The sequence below is a fragment of the Oncorhynchus tshawytscha genome, linkage group LG01, assembly GCF_018296145.1.
Source record: "Oncorhynchus tshawytscha isolate Ot180627B linkage group LG01, Otsh_v2.0, whole genome shotgun sequence".
Lineage (NCBI taxonomy): Eukaryota > Metazoa > Chordata > Actinopteri > Salmoniformes > Salmonidae > Oncorhynchus > Oncorhynchus tshawytscha.
In genome coordinates, this window is record NC_056429.1 from 51562851 (window position 1) to 51584541 (window position 21691).

At 41.2% G+C, this 21691-nt stretch overlaps 2 protein-coding genes across 6 annotated transcripts in view; one reads left to right on the forward strand and one right to left on the reverse strand.

The window, feature by feature from the left end:
* LOC112252917 (kynurenine 3-monooxygenase) overlaps positions 1-13692 on the reverse strand; it is a 36937-nt gene extending 23245 nt beyond the window's left edge. For 2 of the 3 annotated variants that reach the window (XM_024424619.2, XM_024424637.2), the window contains exons 1-5: positions 13438-13692; positions 12767-12857; positions 11489-11586; positions 8645-8734; positions 3434-3482 (exon numbers count right to left, since the gene is read on the reverse strand). In XM_024424619.2, coding sequence (XP_024280387.1) covers positions 3434-3482; positions 8645-8734; positions 11489-11586; positions 12767-12857; positions 13438-13509 — 400 coding nt within the window. In that variant the 5' untranslated portion in view covers positions 13510-13692. The remainder of the gene's footprint in view (positions 1-3433; positions 3483-8644; positions 8735-11488; positions 11587-12766; positions 12858-13437) is intronic. The other variant, XM_024424628.2, reaches the window with a different exon arrangement.
* Positions 13693-13766: 74 nt separating this feature from the next.
* The window catches only part of LOC112252932 (insulin-degrading enzyme-like), a 44253-nt gene continuing 36328 nt past the window's right edge, over positions 13767-21691 (forward strand). For 2 of the 3 annotated variants that reach the window (XM_042322979.1, XM_042322980.1), the window contains exons 1-2: positions 18681-18831; positions 21421-21605. In XM_042322979.1, the coding sequence (XP_042178913.1) occupies positions 18746-18831; positions 21421-21605 (271 nt within the window). In that variant the 5' untranslated portion in view covers positions 18681-18745. Of the gene's footprint in view, positions 13852-14071; positions 14167-18680; positions 18832-21420; positions 21606-21691 lie in introns of those variants that run through there. The other variant, XM_042322981.1, reaches the window with a different exon arrangement.

The window sequence follows — 21691 nt, forward strand, 5'->3', positions numbered from 1 at the left end:
ACTACATTTAAGCAATAAGGCACGAGGGGATATGGTATATGGCCAATATACTATGGCTAAGGGCTGTTCTTAGGGGGGTTGGGGGACCATTTTTTGTTAATTCCGTGCAATTCTACACATTTTGCAATGGGGCGGAGAGAAGATTTCACAATTATATAGCAGATTTCATGCAATTTTACACATTTTGCAATAGTGTGGAGAGAAATGTTTGCAGTTTTTAATATGATATTTGAGTGAGACTGATCAAAAAAATCTACTGGGGCCGCCATCGACTACGATAACAAGTTTATATTGCTAAATTAGTTTAGTGACCAGCTATCTAAAACATGTAAGCCGACATGGGCTAATCGACTGACTATCAGTGACTGACATAACAAGAGAAAAACTGCTGATTCACAACCAAATTTCTAAATTGCACCTTGTCTAATCTACTATTCTAACTGGCAACAGTAAGTTCAGACCCAGACTGATCAGGGGGAACTTCAAAAGGAGGGACGCTGCCAGTTGCCCATCCCTGATATGGACTATTAGAAAACCCATAAGAGAAACCGCTATGTGTCTCATTAGTCAGACGAATCATGCTCTCACTAACCTATTATCTCTACCCCAAGGCTGTGGAGCTTCATTTAGCATATTTTTAGGCCTCAAAAAATACCTTACATCTCAAGTTTATTTGTTGTACAGGATAAACATGGTATACACCGTCCAACACTGTGGATTGATCGCAGCATTCGCGCAAAACTGAAAGCGCAAACCACTGCTTCTAATCAGGGCAAGGTGACCGGAAACATGACCGAATGCAAACAGTGTAGCTATTCCCTCCACAAGGTAATCAAACAAGCTAAGCGTCAGTATAGAGACTAAATAGAGTCGCAATTCAATGGCTCAGACACGAGAGGTATGTGGCAGGGTCTACAGTCAATCACGGACTACAAAAGGAAAACCAGCCCCGTCGCGGACCACGATGTCTTGCTCCCAGAAAAACTAAACAACTTCTTTGCTCGCTTTGAGGACAACACAGTGCCACTGACACACAACACAGTGCCACTGACACGGCCCGCTAACAAAACCTGCGGGCTCTCCTTCACTGCAGCCAATGTGAGTAAAACATTTAAACGTGTTAACCCTCGAAAGGCTGCCGGCCTAGATGGCATCCCCAGCCGCGTCCTCAGAGCATGCGCAGACCAGCTGGCTGGTGTGTTTATGGACATATTCAATCAAACCTTATCCCAGTCTGCTGTTCCCACATGCTTCAAGAGGGCCACCATTGTTCCTGTTCCCAAGAAAGTGAAGGTAACTGAGCTAAATGACTATCGCCCCGTAGCACTCACTTCCATCATCATGAAGTGCTTTGAGAGACTAGTCAAGGCCCATATCACCTCCACCCAACCTGAAACCCTAGACCCACTCCAATTTGCTTTCCACCCCAATAGGTCCACAGACGACGCAATCGCAATCACACTGCACACTGCCCTAACCCATCTGGACAAGAGGAATACCTATGTAAGAATGCTGTTCATCGACTACAGCTCAGCATTTAACACCATAGTACCCTCCAAACTCGTCATTAAGCTCGAGACCCTGGGTCTCAACTCCATCCTGTGCAACTGGGTCGTCGACTTCCTGACGGGCCGCCCCCAGATGGTGAGGGTAGGTAACAACATCTCCACCCCGCTGATCCTCAACACTGGGGCCCCACAAGGGTGCGTTCTGAGCCCTCTCCTGTACTCCCTGTTCACCCATGACTGCACAGCCATGCATGCCTCCAACTCAATCATCAAGTTTGCAGACGACACTACAGTGGTAAGCTTGATTACCAACAACGACAAGACAGCCTACAGGGAGGGGTCAATGTATATTGTCCGGTGGCGATTTTTATGAATTGGGGGTAGAAGCTGTTGAGGAGCCTTTTAATCCTAGACTTGGTGCTCCAGTTACCATGTGGTAGCAGAGAAAACAGTCAAAAAATTGGGTGACTGGGGCTTTCCTCTGACACCACCTATTATATAGGTCCTGGATGGCAGGAAGCTTGGCCCCAGTGATGTACTGGGCCACTTGCACTACCCTCTTTAGTGCTTTACGATCAGATGCCATACCAGGCGGTGATGCAACCGGTCAGGATGCTCTCGATGGTGCAGCTGTAGAACCTTTTGAGGATCTGGGGCCCCATGCCAAAATGTTTCAGTCTCCTGAGGGAGAAAAGGTCTTGTCATGCCCTATTCACGACTGTCTTGGTATGTTTGGACATGATAGTTCGTTGGTGATGTGGACACCAAGGAACTTGAAACTCTCGACCCGCTCCACTACAGCCCCGTCGATGTTAATGGGGGCCTGGTCGGCCCGCCCTTTCCTGTAGTCCACGATCACCTCCTTTGTCTTGCTCACATTGAGGGAGAGGTTGTTGTCCTGGCACCACACTGCCAGTTCTCTGACCTCCCTATAGGCCGTCTCATCGTTGTCGGTAATCAGGTGAGAGAAACTATTCATATTCATCTTAATAATCCATATTATTTTATTGTAGAAATGGCAGATTGACATCAGGCAGATAATACAAGATGAACCTATTTGCCAATCAAGATGAGTGGATAAGCATACTGCATTTCAATAAGCACATACAATATTGAGAATCTGATGAGCTCTCCAGAGCCCTATACATAGTTAGCGAGGTAACTTTCGGTCAACTCTGAGTTCAACTCTGGATAACCGGTACCACGAAAATGGCTCACCTTTTAGCCAGGTAAATTTCTATGGCAACGAATCCTTCAGCACTAACATGCTCCCGGGCAGGCTAACTTAGACCAATGAAATCAGATTCCTCCGTCTCGCAAAGATTGCGTCATCATCCCCTTCATTTGACGACGACGACTAATAAAATATTTTATAAATCAAATGTGTTGTTGTGTGTCAAAAAATGATAATGTTACATAATGTTACATAATGCATTTGAAACTTCATGCACATAAAACTTGTGAATAACTTAATATCATTATTTTATCTATAGGAGTGGGAAAAAAGGTGCTTGTGCATTCATAAGCACACCAAAGACGGCGTTAACAATAAGTAATACAATAAAGACGCAACAAGCCTAATTAACACCATAGCCTGCTGAATTTGCAAGCTAACTTTTCTTTCATTTTGATTTCGGCATAAATTACAAATGTGGCACTGACTCGCCCATAGATAGATGTTTCAGCATTGCCTCAATGAAGAGTCTGGCGTTCGACTAGGTATGTGCGACATCCAGGCACAGTTCCAAGCCTACTAGAGTTAGCGGCAGGAGGACAAGCAATAGCCACTGTTGTAGTATGGATGAAGCCTAAACTGGAATGTGAATCTAACTGAAGCTGGCAAGCTTTAGAAAACCCAGTAGATTTTTCTTCAATCGAAGTACACCCCTCAGGCATTATGGGAATAAGGATTTTCATTCTCCTACCTGACAACAGTTCTTTGTTGAGGTTGGCTCTGTCGACAGACAGGATGTACTGAAAAGAGAACAGGCTGTTACATTACCTCTCAACTACACAGAATAATGTGACGCTGTAACACTGACACTACCACTTTTTTATTAAAAAAAATACTTATGAAAATGTCAACAATTAATACATTTCAAATACATTTAGAAGCAATGCTCGGGAGTCTTAAAACATTCAGTGACTGAAATGTGAGTGGGATCGGGGAGTCTGTCTATTGTATAGTAAGAATTACTGAGTTGATAGCTAGAGTAAGCTTTGGTTCAAATCATCTTTTGAAGTGTTGAGTGGATGGGATAATTGATTTAGAGGAACATCCATTGGAAGTGCCCTTTTTTTGTCCTTTCTACATGAACAATTTGGTAGAATAAAATCCCTCTCTTTCCCACGGAAGAAATAAATACTTCTCGAATTAGCTACCATGTCTTCTCCCTCCACCCCTCTATCCATCACCACTCTCTGCCTAGCCGACCTCACCTAATTATTTTCCATAACTTTTTTACAGTATATGTCTGATTGTGTCTTCTCATTTGTTATTCACTTTTTCCTCATCTACATTTTTTCCCTAACATCCTGTCTTCCCACTTCTCTTAATGAAGGATTACTGAGTTTAGTGAGCTACTATGAAGATATTTGCCTAAATATAGTTCCTCTTTAAAGACAGAATAGAACAGAGGTTAACCCCTTTCTAAAACACAACTCCCAACAGCTCTGTGTAGACAATAGGGCTCCCCTCCATCATCATATTGCAGGATACCTGTCCTGAGCTGAGCATCACCTTTAATATGGGGTGGAATTACAGCTCATGTCATCTATCATAGGTAGAACCAAACGGAAACATGTGACAATGTTGGGAAGTTTACACCACACAGGACAAGACAGGTGTTCAAATATTATCATTTAATTTTTTTATCTGTGCTTGATTTAGCTTGCTTGTTGAAATGGTACCAATAAAAAAAATCAGAAATGCAAACATCACGCACCTGGCACTCCAGGCAGTCTGAGGCCAACGCTTAAAACATCTGAAAAAGTGCAAATACTATTTGAAAAAATGTCTGCAATGGTCACAGTGGGCTGGTGTACATTTTACAGTATTGTCTGAAGTCAAAAGCTTTGTAATAGATGAAAAAGCTTCCTCTCAAACTAAAATAAATAACACTTACCTGTGGGGTGACAGGTACAATGTGCTTTGTTTCAGGTCTGTATTATGACCCTCCTTGACCTCAGCAGCCAACTGTGACCAGTGTAGACACGAGTTCAAATACTAGTTGTACTCTTTCAAATACTTTAAGCATTTGCTTTAGTCTGCATGGAGTGCCAAGTAGGCACGGTTTGTACTTTGGCAATTTTTCTATTGGTTCCATTTCACAAAGCAAGCTCAATCAAGCAAAGCTAAAGTATTTAAAATGATAGTATTTGACCACAGGTCTGGTTACATCTCAAATTAACACCTATTAAGAAAATGAACAATTATTGGTTTAAAGATGTAATCCGCAGTAAGGGGAAAAGCACCACTGCTGCCCCATGGCCGTTGTTATTGTTTGACGAAGCAGAGCTGGGGAGCATCCCACATTGTTGTAAAAAGTGCAGTACATATGCTGCTGTTCTATTACACGTGCAATGAAGTCAGAGCAAAAAAAAACAACAACAATGTTATTGTAATATCGCAAACGGACGTGGCAGTTTCACCATTAACGATTCCAGCTTTAACAGACTATTCACACTGTGAGAACCTACAGTATCAGTCAAAAGTTTGGACACACCTACTCATTCAAGGGTAATTTCTTTTTTTTCTCTTCTACATTGTAGGATAATAGTGAAGACATCAAAACCATGAAATAACATATGGAATCATGTAGTAACCAAAACAGTGTTAAACAAATCAACAAGTATTTTAGATTCTTCAAAGTAGCCACCTTTTGCCTTGATGACAGATTTACAAACTCTTGGCATTCTCTTAACCAGCTTGACTTGGAATGCTTTTCCAACAGTCTTGAAGGAGCTCTCACATATACGGAGCACTTGTTGGCTGCTTTTCCTTCACTCTGCAGTCCAACTCAGCCCAAACCATCTCAATTGAGTTGAGGTCGGGGGATTGTGGAGGCCAGGTCATCTGATGCAGCACTCCATCACTCTCCTTATTGGTCAAATAGCCCTTACACAGCCTGGAGGTGTGTTGGGTCATTGTCCTGTTTTTAAACAAATGATTGTCCCACTAAGCGCAAACCAGATGGGATGGTGTATCGCTGTAGAATGCTATGGTAGCCATGCTGGTTAAGTGTGCCTTGAATTCTAAATAAATCTCTGACAGTTTCACCAGCAAAACACCCCCACACTTCCTCCTCCATGCTTCACAGTGGGAACCACACATGTGGAGATCTGTTAACCTACTCTGCGTCTCACAAAGACAAGGGGTTGGAACCAAAAATCAAACATTTGGACTCATCAGACCAAAGGACAGACTTCCACCAGTCCAATGTCCATTGCTCGTGTTTCTTGGCCCAAGCAAGTCTCTTCTTCTAATTGGTGTCCTTTAGTAGCAGTTTCTTTGCAGCGATTTGACCATGAAGGCCTGATTCACGCAGTCTCTTCTGAACATTTGATGTTTAGATGCGTCTGTTACTTGAACTCTGTGAAGCATTTATTTGGGCTGCAATTTCTGAGGCTTGTAACTCTAATGAACTTATCCTTCCTTTCATGTGGCGGCCCTCGTGAGAGCCAGTTTCATCACAGCGCTTGATGGTTTTTGGGACTACACTTGAAGAAACTTGACAGAACTTTATGTCTCAAAGTAATGACTAGTTAAATAAAGGTTAAATAAAAAATAAATACAAATTATTTGAGCTTTTCTTGCCATAATATGGACTTGGTCTTTTACCAAATAGGGCTATCTTCTGTATACCACCCTTCCTTGTCACAACACAACTGATTGACTCATTTATTTATTTTATTTATTTAACCTTTATTTAACAAGAAAGGGCTCATTGAGATTAAAATCTATTTTTCAAGAATGCCCTGGCCAAGATAGGCCGCACCAAGTCATTACAAAAAAATTACAGACAGACATGAAAAACTAAGTAATCTAATAAAAACCATTGCATTCACAAGAGTATAAAACAGCAAATTAAAAACATTGACAGGTCAGGGAATCAGCCTCAAAATCCTTCATCAGTGATTTAAAAACACCAATCGGGACAAGTTCTTCCAGTTTAAAAGTATTTTGTAAGGTGTTCTAAGACGATGGAGTACATAAAAGCCCTTTTACCAAATTCAGTTCGGACATTTGGAACAGTTAGCAGGATAAAGTCCAGCGAACGAAGAGAGTAGCCACCACATTTCTGAACAATAAAAATGCACAAATTAAAAGGTAGTAAACCCAAAATGGCTTTGTAAATAAAAGTATACCAGTGACTGAGCCTACGAGTGACTAGAGAAGGCCAGCCAACCCTGGTATACAAAGTGCAGTGGTGCGTATGGGTTTTGCAGTATAATATAAATCTCAAAGTGCCATGGTAAAGAGTGTCAATTGATCTCAAACACTGAGCGGAAGCATTCATATATAAAATATCCCCATAGTCTAGTAAAGGCATAAATGAAGCTGATACTAGCTTCCTTTTGGCTTCAAAAGAAAAACAGGCCTTATTCCTAAAATAAAATCCCAATTTCAGCTTCAATTTTTCTGTAAGTTATTGAATATGCAATTTAAAAGAGAGGCCGTCATCAATTAAAATTCCAAGATATTTTTATGAGGTTACAACCTCAATCTCCTTGTCCTGACAGGTAGTAATAAGTGAAAGGTTCAGAGGTCTATTTCTTGCATTAGAAAACACCATTAGTTTAGTTTTGTCAGTATTGAGGATAAGCTTCAATTGACACAAGGTATGTTGAACAGTATAAAAAGCAGTTTGCATGTTCTGGAAAGCTTTTGTAAGAGACGAGGCACAACAGTAAATTACAGTATCATCAGCATAAAAATGAAGTTGTGCATTTTGGTGCTCAAACACATTAAGAAGGAAAGAAATTCCACAAATGAACTTTTAACAAGGCACACATGTTAATTGAAATGCATTCCAGGTGACTACCTCATGAAGCTGGTTGAGAGAATTCCAAGCGTGTGCAAAACTGTCATCAAGGCAAAGGGTGGCTACTTTGAAGAATCTCAAATATAAAATAGATTTTGATTTGTTTAACACTTTTAGGTTACTACATGATTCCATATGTGTTATTTCATAGTTGATGTCTTCACTATTATTCTACAATGTAGAAAATAGTAAAAATAAAGAAAAACCCTGGAATGAGAAGGTGTGTCAAAACTTTTGACTGGTACTGTAAAATAGGTGTTAATTTGAAATGAAATTACATCAAGTATTCTGGGATTTAAATAAAGGCCTGCTTTGTTTAGGGGATTTTTGAGATGATGAATCACACAAACCTCATTCCCTTTGCTCCTTGTTGCAAAGAAGTGTAATGATTAACAGAGTCCCTTTGGGATGGAAGAGGTCCTGTTGATTCAGTAAATCTAAGGCCATTGACCATTGTTTGCGTCTCAATGCACTTTCTATGATGAAAGTCTGCTAAAGTGGTGAAGTGACATTTGCATCTCTTGCCTTTGCAACCATGATTTTTATGGTTGCAAAGGCAAGGGACGCAAATGCCACTCCAATTCAAGAATGAAGGTTCTTTTGCGCAAGTGAAGTGAGTTCGGAAAAACTGAATGTATGCATCTTAGAATTAGTTTTCACATACAAACTTTATATGTCCGAACTCAGAATCAAATAGTTTTCACAAAAATAACATGGTCGCTGTGTTAGAACGTGTGTTTTGATTGCTGATTTTCTACATTTATCAAAGTCCCATCGGGTAGTCTGATTTCAGATGTTTCCATGTAAACAGGATTATTAGGGGAATCATTCTTCTTGCAAAGCATGTAAACGTTTTAAATCAAACTATTATATTAATCTGACTATTCATAATAATCGTATCATTTTGTGCATGTTACCGTACTCAATGATGTATTTAAGAAACTGTAATTATACATAAATAATACAAAAGGCTGACAGACTACTGTGCTACAAGGTAATGGTCATACTTTGTCTTGCGTGGAGAATTAATTCTTAATCTATCGAATGGGAGTTACAGTGTGGTGTGTCTAGGCGTTGCATCAGCAGAGTTACCTGTCCTTTCTTGCCATAAGGAATGGGGGACTGTGTCCCATTCAAGGAGTGGATCATTCTGGAATGCATGGGGATTCCTTTGGAGACAATCTAGAGAAGAAATCCAACTGGTCAGATCTGCTCATGGAATTACATTGTCAGTGTATAACATGTGTAATAACATGATGACATGATGAAGACAAGCATATTGAAAAAGGAATCCAGCACTAAATCAAATCAAACTTTGTCACATGCGCCAAAACCATCCCTTAACCAACAATGCAGTTCAAGAAAGAGTTAAGAAAATATTTACCAAATAAACTAAAGTAAAAAATCATAAAAAGAAACAATAAAATAACATTAACGAGGCTATATACACAGGGGGTACTGGTACCGAGTCAATTTGCATGGATACAGATTAGTTGAAGTAATTTGTAGTTAGGGGTAAAGTGACAGCATATCGTAGATAATAAACAGCGAGTGTGTGTGTGTGTGGGGGGGGGGGTCAATGTAAATTGTCCAGGTGGCCATTTGATTAATTGTTCAACAGTCTTATGGCTTGGGGGTAGAAACTGTTAAGGAGCCTGTTGGTCCTAAACTTGGCGCTCGGTACCTCTTGCCATACGGTAGCCGAGAGAACTGTCTATGGGTGACTGGAGTCTTTGACAATTTTTGGGGGACTTTCCATTGACATAACCTAGTATTTAGGTCCTGGATGGCAGGAAGCTTGCCCCCAGTGTGGAGTGCGATTGAGACTGCGGATTTGTTGGGGCGGTATGTGAATTGGAGTGGGCCTACGATATCCGGGATGATGCTGTTGATGTGAGCCATGACCAACCTTTCCTACCAACAGAGTGCTACAGGGTGGTAATAATTTAGGCAGGTTACCTTCGCTTCCTTGGGCACAGGGACTATGGTGGTCTGCTTGAAACATGTAGGTGTTACAGACTCGGTCAGGGAGAGGTTGAATAGGTCAGTGAAGACACTTGCCAGTTGGTTATCTCACAGTCGTCCGGAACAGCTGGTGCTCTCATGTATGCTTCAGTGTTGCTTGCCTCGAAGCGAGCATAAAAGGCATTTAGCTTGTCTGATAAGCTCGCGTCACTAGGCAGCTCACGTCTGGGTTTCCCTTTGTAGTCCTTAATAGTTTTCAAGTCCTGCCACATCAGATGAGCGTCAGTGCCGGTGTAGTAGGATTCAGTCTTAATCCTGCATTGACGCTTTGCTTGTTTGATGGTTCGTCTGAGGGCATGGAGGGATTTCTTATAAGCGTCCGGATTAGTGTCCCGCTCCTTGAAAGCGGCAGCTCTAACCGTTAGCTCGATGCCGGTGTTGCCTGCAAATCCATGGCTTCTGGTTGGGATAGGTACATACGGTCACTGTGGGGACGACATCGTCGATGCACTTATTAATGAAGCCGATGACTGAGGTGGTATACTCCTCAATGCCATTGGATGACTCCAGGAACATATTCCAGTCTGTGCTAGCAAAGCAGTCCTGTAGCGTAGCATCCGCGTCATCTGACCACTTCCGTATTGAGCGAGTCACGGGTACTTCCTTCTTTAGTTTTCGCTTGTAAGCAGGAATCAGGAGGATAGAATTATGTTCAGATTTGCCAAATGGTAGGCGAGGGAGAGCTTTGAATGCATCTCTGTATGTGGAGTAAAGGTGGTCTATGTTTTTTTTCCTCTGGTTGCACATGTGACATGCTGGTAGAAATGAGGTAAAATGGATTTAAGTATTAAAGTCCCCGGCAACTAGGAGCGCCGCTTCTGGATGAGCATTTTCTTGTTTGCTTATTGTCTTATACAGCTCGTTGAGTGCGGTCTTAGTGTCAGCATTGGTTTGTGATGATAAATAGACGGCTACGAATAAATAGACGGCTACGAATAATATGGATGAGAACTCTCTTGGTAGATAGTGTGGTCTACATTGCGCACCAGTTGTTATTGACAAATAGACATACACCCACACGCCTGGTCTTACCAAACGTAGCTTCTCTGTCCCGCCGATGCATGGAAAATCCCGCCAGGTCTATATTATCCGTGTCGTCGTTCAGCCCCGACTCGGTGAAACATAAGATATTACAGTTTTTAATGTCCCGTTGGTAGGATGGTCTTGATCGTATATCATTAATTTCGTTTTCCAAAGATTGCACGTTGGCTAATAGAAAAGATGGTAGTGGAGGTTCATTCACTCGCCTACAGATTCTCAGAAGGCAGCCTAACCTCCACCCCCTTTTTCTCCGTCTTTTCTTCATGCAAATGACGGGGATTTGGGCCCGTTCCCGATAAAGCAGTATATCCTTTACATCAGACTCATTAAAGAAAAAATCTTTGTCCTGTTTGAGGTGAGAAATTGCTGTTCTGGTGTCCAGAAGTTATTTTTGGTCATAAGAGATGGTAGCAGCAACATTATGTACAAAATAAGTTGCAAAATAAGTTACAAACAATGCGAAAAACCAAACAAAATAGCACAGTTGGTTTGGAGCCCGTCAAACATCAGCCATCTCCTCTGGCGTCATTATATAGTTCTCTAGCAACAACAATTGGCAAAACATTTAAAACACATCTATCCGTTCGGCCATAGTTCAGGAAAGTGGATATTCTTGGCTCTAAATATGGGCTACCTAAGTTCATTCTGTCCTCATCATGACTGCCCTTGAAGGTTTACTTGAAAAGCTGGCAAAGCCCAGGCTCTCATCCCAGGGGGCATGGGCACTTTGAATATTTCATCATTACGAATACTGTAAGATAACAACAAAGAGCAACTGCCTGGTTCAGTTTTCATTGCTTACGTGCTGTTGAGACTAGGAATTCAATTTCCCACAGTGGTAGCCAAGAAGGACAAAACAGAACAACATACCGTGTCTTCCATTCCCACTTGTTTCAATGCCTGGCGACCCCTGTGAGATAGAGCTAGATTGATGCTTCTTCCCTTGACTATTTTGGCTTCGCGGATATCTGGTCAGGATCAGAGATGGAGAGATCAAACATTCAGGTATGATGATACTCAAGTCTAACATACACAAGCTACTAGTCAATCCAAATGTAATTTAACTGCATCTGATGAATGCTTGTGAAACCAGTGTCATATGCCAATCATAACTTATATTGAAATACATGTTTAGATTGCTGTTTGATTGCTATCAGGACAGAAGCCATCCCAGCTAGCACAGTGGATCTGGGACGATTCTGGCTGAGCGTCGGGGCACTCGGCTGAGAGTCAGACTCGGTCGACGTCATGTGGCCCGAGAATGGGCCGCCTTCGGCAGTATTACTTATGGCTAGGATGTGGGGATTGAGTTCGGGCCGATTCCGGTGTGAGTTATCTGGCTGCATTATGTAATTAACATTTCATTATTTATTTGTCCTTATTTTCTCATTGTTTCTGTGATCAAAAAATAAAATGATTGTTTAAATGAAATACTTTAAGAGTCCTGTGTAGTATTTTAGTATTTTGATACTCTGTGCAAGGCAATTGATAAGCATTAAAAACTTTGTGGATGGAGCCTCCTGAGGGGCTCAGCGGTCTAAGACCCTGCATCGCAGTGCAAACTGCATTTATTACAGATGCTGGTACGAGAACCATACCGGCCACATTCGGGAGACCCATGAGGCAGCGCACAATCGCGCTGTAGCGACTCCTGTGGCGGGCCAGGCGCATGCACGATGACACGGTCACCAGGTGTATGGTGTTTCCTCCGACACAAAATGTTTTTTTTTGTGGATGGGTATAATTTGTATGTATAACATTTAGAATAGTAATATTTCAAATTTCTAAAATCGGCTAATTTTGTAAACATTTATTTCAATTTGCATTGGGCCGCTTCTGGGGGGGATTCTGGAAAGATACCGGCAAAGTCGGCCCGATGTACTTGGGCCGATTCTGGACAGTCATTCATTGTGATTCCAGGCCGAGTCCGACACCCGATTCCGGGCCGATTCAATCAGTTCCGACCTACCGGAAGAGGGCCGCTTCTGGGCCAATTGCTCATTGCTAGCGGGGATTGTGCTTTGTTGTTAGGAATATTGTAATGACTAATGACTGCATGCAGTGCATACTTCCAAAAATAGATGGACTACTGTGTAGCTGTTCAAAATAAGAGGAAGCACTTTATATGTTGTGTAATCAAGTGTTTACCTTCTCGAGATTCAAAGACCTCTACTTGAAAACCTCTTTTTGCAAAGTAGCAGGCATTCAAGGCGCCGACCTGAGAGAGGGTTGATTGAGTCTGTTAAAGGATTTGCATGTTTTTGCATTAGTTCATGGTGCAGGCAGCATCTATTTTCATTTTTATCACTTGTGATGAAAATGGAAATGGATTTTAAAAAATGTACATGGTTGCTGCACAGCAATATCAAAGGAAGAGATCAAAACAGTCATATTGACCTTAAGGCACTTTGCTTTGTCAATGGTAGGCTACAACAAGGACCAAGTAGTTTAAAGTGTCAATTACTGTTAGGCTGTACTCTTCCTTACATGATATTGCTTTAAGAGGCCTGCAAGGAAAGTATTAAAAAATGATACTGTTTGTTTACAACCAAAATACTGTTAGCTCAGACCTGCCTTTTTCACCATCAAACCTATTGAGTCAATGGGGCCATCTGCAGTTTAGCAAATTGGCAAAGCCAAAAATGGTCCTATAACCTCAAGAAAACAAGGCTCAGATTACACTTAAATAGATTTCATTTATATCTTATTAATAGATTACACATAGATTAGATAACCTTGTCACAACATTAACAATTTTTCATTACAGCAAATATCAGCAGCCTGTTTACATTATTCACACTTCCATGTTGACTTCTTACCAAACCACCTCCCACCACAGCCACCACTTTATTCTTGCTGGTTGATTTGCTGTCATTGGTTGAATAATCCATTGTAGTTTATGGCGTTATACTGGAGTCTTGCAGTGTCCGTTTTGCCTTTCAGTGATCTTGGACACTGAAATAAATGACTGCCTGAGCCGATTACATTAAAACGTTTTTACTGTGACACACAGGGTTTTGAGGGAGGCGCGACCCGGATCTCATAAATCTCGTCCTCGTAGTGGTTGGTTCGCTTTTCCTCACAATGCAAACAAAACAGAGAGATAGTTCAGAGTTGAGGAATTTCCCATGAGCAGCTGAAGCGCACACACCGCGCAGAGAAACAGAAAGATTACAAGAGCCGCTGGATTTACACACCTTTTACTAGGAAATGCTGTGTGAATGATCTGATAGGTGATTATGTTGTAGTAAAAAAAAAATCACTTCAATAAAAACAATGTCTGTGATCCAGAGTTAGTAGTTTATCGCTAATCAATCTTGTGAAAAGAAGAGCATAGATCCCTAATGATGCCTATACTGACATTAGGAGAAATTACACATTTACTCTGAAATTCAACCATTGGAAGCTGGTTTAATTTAAATTGCTCATGCTGTATTATGATGAACTTTTCAGAGACAAAAGAAAAAAGATCCACAGAGACAAGGCCTGCGCATTCACCCATCGCTGGGATCGATAAATATGAGTCTGTTGTTCCCTCTACTGGTCATGTAAGCATAAAGCACCCACACACATTGCAGGGATAGGAACAACTATTTTTTTCGATTCGTATATGGGTTAAAACATTTCGCAAACTATTTGACATTGGAATTTTAAAAGGATACTGTTGCAATAGGCCAGTGATTATGAAACTTCTCCTCGTGGACCCCGGAGGTTTCACAATTTGGTTGTAGGCCTTAATTAGCTCACCTGATTTTTAAACGTTGCGAATGCACACAACAATTCCCTAGAACATGCGTGCGCCAGTTTATGCAAATGTTGGCATTTATAAAAACTGAAATTGACGTGAGAGTGTGCTTATCCTCCTGCAAACTTTCAGACCATGCGTATGCAGTTTATAGTGGTTTAACTATTGCGTTGCAAGAAGGAAAAATTGGCCTAGTAGTAATCTTGTGCAAATGAGGAATGTACACTGAGTGTACAAAAAACGGACATAGACTGACCAGCTATGATCCCTTTGATGTAAAATCCACGCCAATCAGTGTAGTTGATGGGGAGGAGACGGATTAAAGAAGGATTTTTAAGCCTTGATACAATTGCCAGAGGGTGTATGGGCAAGACAAACGATTGAAGTGCTTTTGAACGGTGTAGTATGTGGTGCCAGGCGCACCTGTTTGAGTGTGTCAAGAACTGTAATGCTAATGCCCTTTTCACGCTCAACAGTTCTGTGAGTATCAAGAATGGTCCACCACCCAAAGGACATCCAGCCAAATTGACACAACTGTGATAAGCATTGGCGTCAACATGAGCCAGCATCCCTGTAGAACGATTTCGATACCTTGTAGAATCATTTATTGCGCTGTACAAAAGTATATGTACGTTGTGTCGCAGCAGTAAAACCGAACGAAGGAAACAGCGCCCCTCTGTCTCAGTATGTGTTGCCCATGTATCTGACGCTGTCTGGACCTAAATATTATAACATGTAGTAGCATTTGATTGATTGATGCCAGCAAGCATTTAGCCTCCCTTGAAAGATAAATAAATAAAACAATTAGCCAATCAGCGTTGAGCTGAGATCAACTGTAGGTTGTCCTGCTGCATTAAAACGCCCCCCAAGGGAGGCCAGTTTGGATTTGGCTTCAGACCAATCAAATCACTTTCTTTGCGAACAATCATTTTCAGAGAGTCTGTTTCTGCCATCAATGTTTTGTGATTATTGGTGTTGTAAAAATGTTAGCTAATGGGTTAGCAATTAGCATGTTTGACATTTCAGTGGAAATACTACTACTATCAGCTTTTTGTTAAGTAGTTAAGAAAAATAAATACATCCAGTATTATCGGCATACAGTCCCCAGTTATTGGCCACCTTACTATTTTGTTCAATTACAAGATATATTCATTTAATTTTGTTTAAAAAAAAGAGACCCCAACCTCATATCCGAAGTGTTTACTGAATATTTGACTAGTTGGGTAGTATTCCGGTTTACAAAATAATATATTGCCTAAAATCCGTTAGCTGTATTTTAGAGGTAAAAAGTTGGATATTAAATTATTTGTGGTCTGTCGGCAGTTGTATTTTACTATATACAGTGTCTCACTTTTAAAAAAAACTCTTAAAACCTAACTTACATAAATTGCAATGAAAATCGGTGGTCAGCTAGCTAGAAGGGTATCTTTAGTCGCAAAACTTACCGTTATTTTCCAGTCCACTTAAATATTGAGCTCAAGGTTATTTAATCCCCTAACCACTAGAGAGTGTCCGAAGTTAGGGGGTGTCTGATGTTGGGTGAAAATTAGCTAGGCTCTCATTAACTGACTAGCTTGGCTTAGCTGGTTCATTGTTACCCATGCAAGAAAGTCATGTTAGCAAGCATTTTAGCTAGGTAGCCTCAACAAAAACTAAAAGTGTACTGTATGAGCCATAGACCATTTTGCCAACATGAAAGAGAGGAGGGCATTGGCGTTCAAGTAGTAGGGTGAGTCAACATTTTTTGTTTTACTTGTGCGTGCATGCACGCACACACAGAAATCAGTACCATGGACAGCCACATATTTAGCAATATTGATTGGACAACATTTTTTGTTGCCATCTTAAAGTTGTTTTCACTGTATTAAACTAAGCATATTTAGCCTTGTTTATTTGATGATGTTTAAGTTGAAATGGTGCTGGAATAGCAGTGCTCCTGTTGTCTTTGTGATGACTTGCGGTAACTCTGTGGTTCTAAATCATTACTTGTTTAGTAAACTGTCAAAAACATTAACTTGCTTGACCATGCTGCAGGTGATAACTGTTTGTATGTAACGTATGCTTTGTGGACTTCACCGGTTTTGTGATGAACCAAACGTATGCGTAGTTGCATTTATTCGACCACTGTGTGACTGTCTTTTTGTTGTCATGGCCTTATTGTATATCACAGTGGGGTATAAACCGATAAGTTATGTAGCAAACAATGCAATTATGACAATAGTTTGTAATAAGGCTTGTTTACTGGCTTTGCTTGGCTTCCTGAGTGATTTTACCCATGCACCGCTACTGCTCAGGACTAGTTCTAGTTTCCAAATCCAGAGTTTACACCCAGAGGAGTGTAGCTGCTCATTTGGCGACCCTTATAGAGTGACTCATCAACTTAAATCCAATAGTTTTTTGCATATTGCACATTGTACCATAGAAAATGATCTGTACATTGTGTCGCTGTAAAAGTGGGGTATTTTCTACTCAGGAGAACTTCAGCTTTCCAAATCCACAGAGTTTACACCGAGAGGAGTGTCGCTGCTCATCTGTTATTCTTGCTATACTAAATGACCAAACATATGTGGACACCTCCTCGTCGAACATCTCATTCCAAAATCATGGGCATTAATATGAAGTTTGTCCCCCTTTGCTGTAGAACTATTGCTGTAGAAATATTTTCGTTTGAAGTTTATTGTTTCTAATGATTTTTTTTTGCAGGATTATTATTGAAATAAGATCATACTTTTCTGCTACCTGCTGTGGTTCTGAACTGTTATACATTATTAAAAGTATGTGCTTGTCGAACATCTCATTCCAAAATCATGGGCATTAATATGGAGCTGGTCCCCCCTTTGCTGCTGTAACTAGATGTTGGTCCATTGCTGCGGGGACTCCAATTCAGCCACAAGAGCATTAGTGAGGTCGGGCACTGAGGCCTGGCTTGGAGCCAGCGTTCCAGTATACCCCAAAGGTGTTCGATGGGCTTGAGTTCAGGGCTCTCTGTAGGCCAGTCAAGTTCTTCCACACCGATCGTGACAAACCCTTTCTGTATGGATCTTGCTTTGTGCACGGGGTCATTGTCATGCTATAACTGAAAAAGGCTTTCCCCAAACTGTTGTCACAAAGTTGAATGCACAGGATCGTCTAGAATGTCATTTTATGCTGTAGCGTTAAGATTTTCCTTCACTGGAATTAAGGGACCTAGCCCGAACCATGAAATACAGCCCCAGGCCATTATTCCTCCTCCACCAAACTTTACAGTTGGCACTATGCATTGGGGCAGGTATCGTTCTTCTGGCATCTGCCAAAACTTGGTTTTGTCCTTTGGACTGCCAGATGGTGAAGCGTGATATCACTCCAGAGAATGAGTTTCCACTGCTCTAGAGTCCAATGGCAGCAAGCTTTACACCACTCCAGCCGAAGCTTGGCATTGCACATGGTGATCTTAGGCTTGTGTGTGGCTGTTTGGCCATAGAAACCCATTTCATGAAGATCCTGACGAACAGTTCTTGTGCTGACGTTGCTTCTAGAGGGAGTTTGGAACTCAGTATGAATTGTTGCAATTGAGGACAGATGATTTTTACACACTTCGGCAATCCCGTTCTGTGAGCTTGTGTGGCGTACCACTTCACATCTAAGCCATTGTTGCTCTTAGATGTTTCCACTTCAAAATAACAGCATTTTGTTGACCAGGAGAGACATTTGACTAACTGACTTGTGGAAAGGTTGCATCCTATGACAGTGCCACGTTGAACGTCACTGATGTCTTCCTGGCTGTGCGCTTGATTTTATACACCTGTGAGGCTGAAATGGCTGAATCCATTCATTTGAAGGGGGGTTCACATACTTTTGTATATTGTGTAGGTCTTGTTCTTGCTGGCGGAACGGAGGTGTTTTTATACTCGTGAAAAAGTATTTCTCTATAGGTCTATGCATAGTCCCCTTCAACCGGAACATTCAGTTGTTAGGGGGCTTGTTCGACAGTGCATGAGCCTGCCGACTGACTGATCTACAAAGAACCTTGCATTATAATTAAACTACTCATTATTTGGAGATCAGTCAGTCACAATTACCCATGATACATTACGGTTTTGAGCCTCTCGAACATGGCTGGGGACTCCGCAAGAGCTAGGAAAGGAGTGGCTTGATCCAAACAGGCTGATTAATCGACTTTCTGATCTAAACATGACACATCAATCAAAACCATACTTGTCAAACATGTTGTATATGTTGTTAGTTTAAAATAATAGTATTTTATTTTAGTAAATACCCCTGACATCAAATAAATCACATAATTCATGATCTATTACGTGACTCTCTGGCGTCCATTGCATTTGTCTATTACAACATGGCGCCGTAAAGATCGAAGGTTTCTCTGACTGTTGTCTATCCGAATTATGCTGCAATGTTTTAGCCGACTGGCCCAGTTTACAAGGCACCGTCTGATTGCGGGGAATAGTTTGTACTTTTATCAAAGTGTTAGGTGAGTGTTAAATGTCAGATACTATCCACTTCAAAAACTCGCATGTAATGAACAAATATTTAACAGCTAACGGTAGCTGAAACGTTACAGAATGACCCTAGTTAGCTGAAGGGCTGACTAATTAAGCATTAGCAGAAAAGCATTCACAGCTAGCTACGTATACAAGTAGCATATCAACTTTGATAGCTAGCTAACCAAGGACACGTATAGTTATGCACTTCATTTGAAACCAGCCAGCCTAGCTAGCTGCCGGATGCACCTGGCACCAACTACACGCTAAATATAGCTAATTTAGCTAACTAGGACTCAGGGCAAACTAGCCACCTAACGTTAATAAGGTTAGCCAGCTAATCTATGGCGGTTTCCGGCTATCACAGTGCGGCTTGTTAATTTGCAAATCTTAAACCAGCCTAGTAAAAATGCACTGTTGTGCTGTAAATACATTTTAAAGGGTATATTCGGATATATCTTTTTTTCGTTTTGTAGCTAGTTAGCTTAGCTAGTTGGAAACATGTAGCTATCAATGCAAAATATCGCTTAGCCCTAGACAGACTAGTAATTACTGTTCCAGCTGTAGCCGATAGTGGGCGCTAGATCTGCACTGTCTAGGTTTGAGTGCCCAGCCGGTAATACACTCGTGTCCCCCGTGGGATATAGCATCATACATTCGGTACGCCATTAAAGCTAGGTAAGGAGGAAAAGTATGCCTTTGCAGCCTGAATAGAGGATGTACGAGCTGGTCCACGCTAACGCTCCTCATCCAACCTGTATCACAACCGGCTGTAAATTGGGAGTCCCACAGGGCGGTGCACAATTGGCCCAGCTTCGTCCGCGTTTGGCCGGTGTAGGCCGTGTTTGTAAATAAGAATTTGTTCTTAACTGACTTGCCTACTTAAATAAAGTTAAAATAGAAGTAAATACACTTCTGTTCAAAAGTTTGGTCACTTAGAAATCTCCTTGTGTTTGGAAGATTTTTTTCTCCATTTAAAATAACATCAAATTGATCAGAAATAGTGTGGACATTGTTAATGTTGTAAATGACTATTGCAGCTCGAAACGGCTTATTTAAAAAAAAAAAAAAAATGGAATATCTACATAGGCGTACAGAGGCCCATTTATCAGCAACCATCACTCCTGTGTTCCAATGGCACGTTAGCTAATCGAAGTCTATCATTTTAAAAAGAGAATTGATCATTAGAAAAGCCTTTTGCAATTATCTTAGCACAGCTGAAAACTGTGGTTCTGTTTTAAAGAAGCAATAAAACTGGCCTTCTTTAGACTAGTTGAGTATCTGGAGCACCATCATGTGGGTTTGATTACAGGCTCAAAATGGCCAGAAACAAATGTTTCTTCTGAAACTCATCAGTCTATTCTTGTTCTGAGAAATGAAGGCTATTCCATGTGAGAAATTGCCAAGAAACTGAAGATCTCGTACAACGCTGTGTACTACTCGTGTCACAGAACAGCGCAAACTGGCCCTAACCAGAATAGAACGAGTGGGAGGCCCCGGTGCACAACTGAGCAAGAGGACAAGTACATTAGTGTCTAGTTTGAGAAACAGACGCCTCACAACTCCTCAACTGGCAGCTTCAATAAATAATACCCGCAGAACACCAGTCTCCACGTCAACAGTGAAGAGACGACTCCGGGATGCTAGCCTTCTAGGCAGAGTTCCACTGTCTGTTCTTTTGCCCATCTTAATCTTTTCTTTTTATTGGCCAATCTGAGATGCAGCTTTTTCTTTGCAGCTCTGCCTAGTAGGCCAGCATCCCGGAGTCTCCTCTTCACGGTTGATGTTGAGACTGGTATTTCCAGATACAATAGTCATTTACAACATTAACAATGTCCACTGCATTTATGATCAATTTGATGTTTAACTGGAAAAAATGTACCTTTCTTTAAAAAATAAGGGCATTTGTAAGTGACCACACACGTTTGAACGGTGGTGTATTTGGAAAGCTGACAGCTTGAGAGAATCTGCAAAGAAGAATGGGAGAAACTCCCAAAATACTGTTGTGCTAAGCTTGTAGCGTCATACCCAAGAAGACTCAATGCTGTAATCGCTGCCAAAGGTGCTTCAACAAAGTACTGAGTAAAGGATCTGAATACTTATGTGAATGTAATATTTCCAGTTTTTGTTTTTAAATATTTAATTAGCAAAACTTTCTTCACTTGTTTTTTCTTTTTCATTATGGGTCATTGTGTGTAGATTAAGTTTACATTTTTTAATTTTTTTACTAAATTTTAGAATTAGGCTGTGGAAAAAGTCAAGGCGTCTGAATACTTTCCAAAGGCACTGTATGTGCCTGTTGAATGTATTTATTTGCAAAAATCACTTGCATATGCTTGTTAGCATGGTATTGGTCCGATGTCATTCTGTTGACTGAATGCTGACGTCTGCTCGGGGTCTAAATATGGTACTTCAGTTTGAGTAGTCCGTCTACCTTGCGTCATTCAAAATTCTCTCCACTACATTCCCCCTACATGTTAAAATCAGTCATTGTAATGACCATTAATCTGTAAATTGCTTGTCCAATCAATTGAGAATTTAGTGCATAAAATAACAACATTCTTTCCTGTGCTCTACAGGCTTGTGCTGTCTCTACCCCTCAGAATGACAGACCCGGCTGTGAAGAGGGTAGTCAGTGAGATCGTCCGCTCTCCAGAAGACAAGCGGGTCTACAGGGGCCTGGAGTTTAACAATGGCCTGAAGGCCGTGCTCATCAGTGATCCCACCACAGACAAGTCCTCAGCAGGGCTGGACGTCAACATAGGTACAGTATTCACCCACTCCACTTATCTAGGCCGGAGGCAGCCTCCATAACCCATTCTCAATACAGAGACCCCCCCCCCGGTCTCC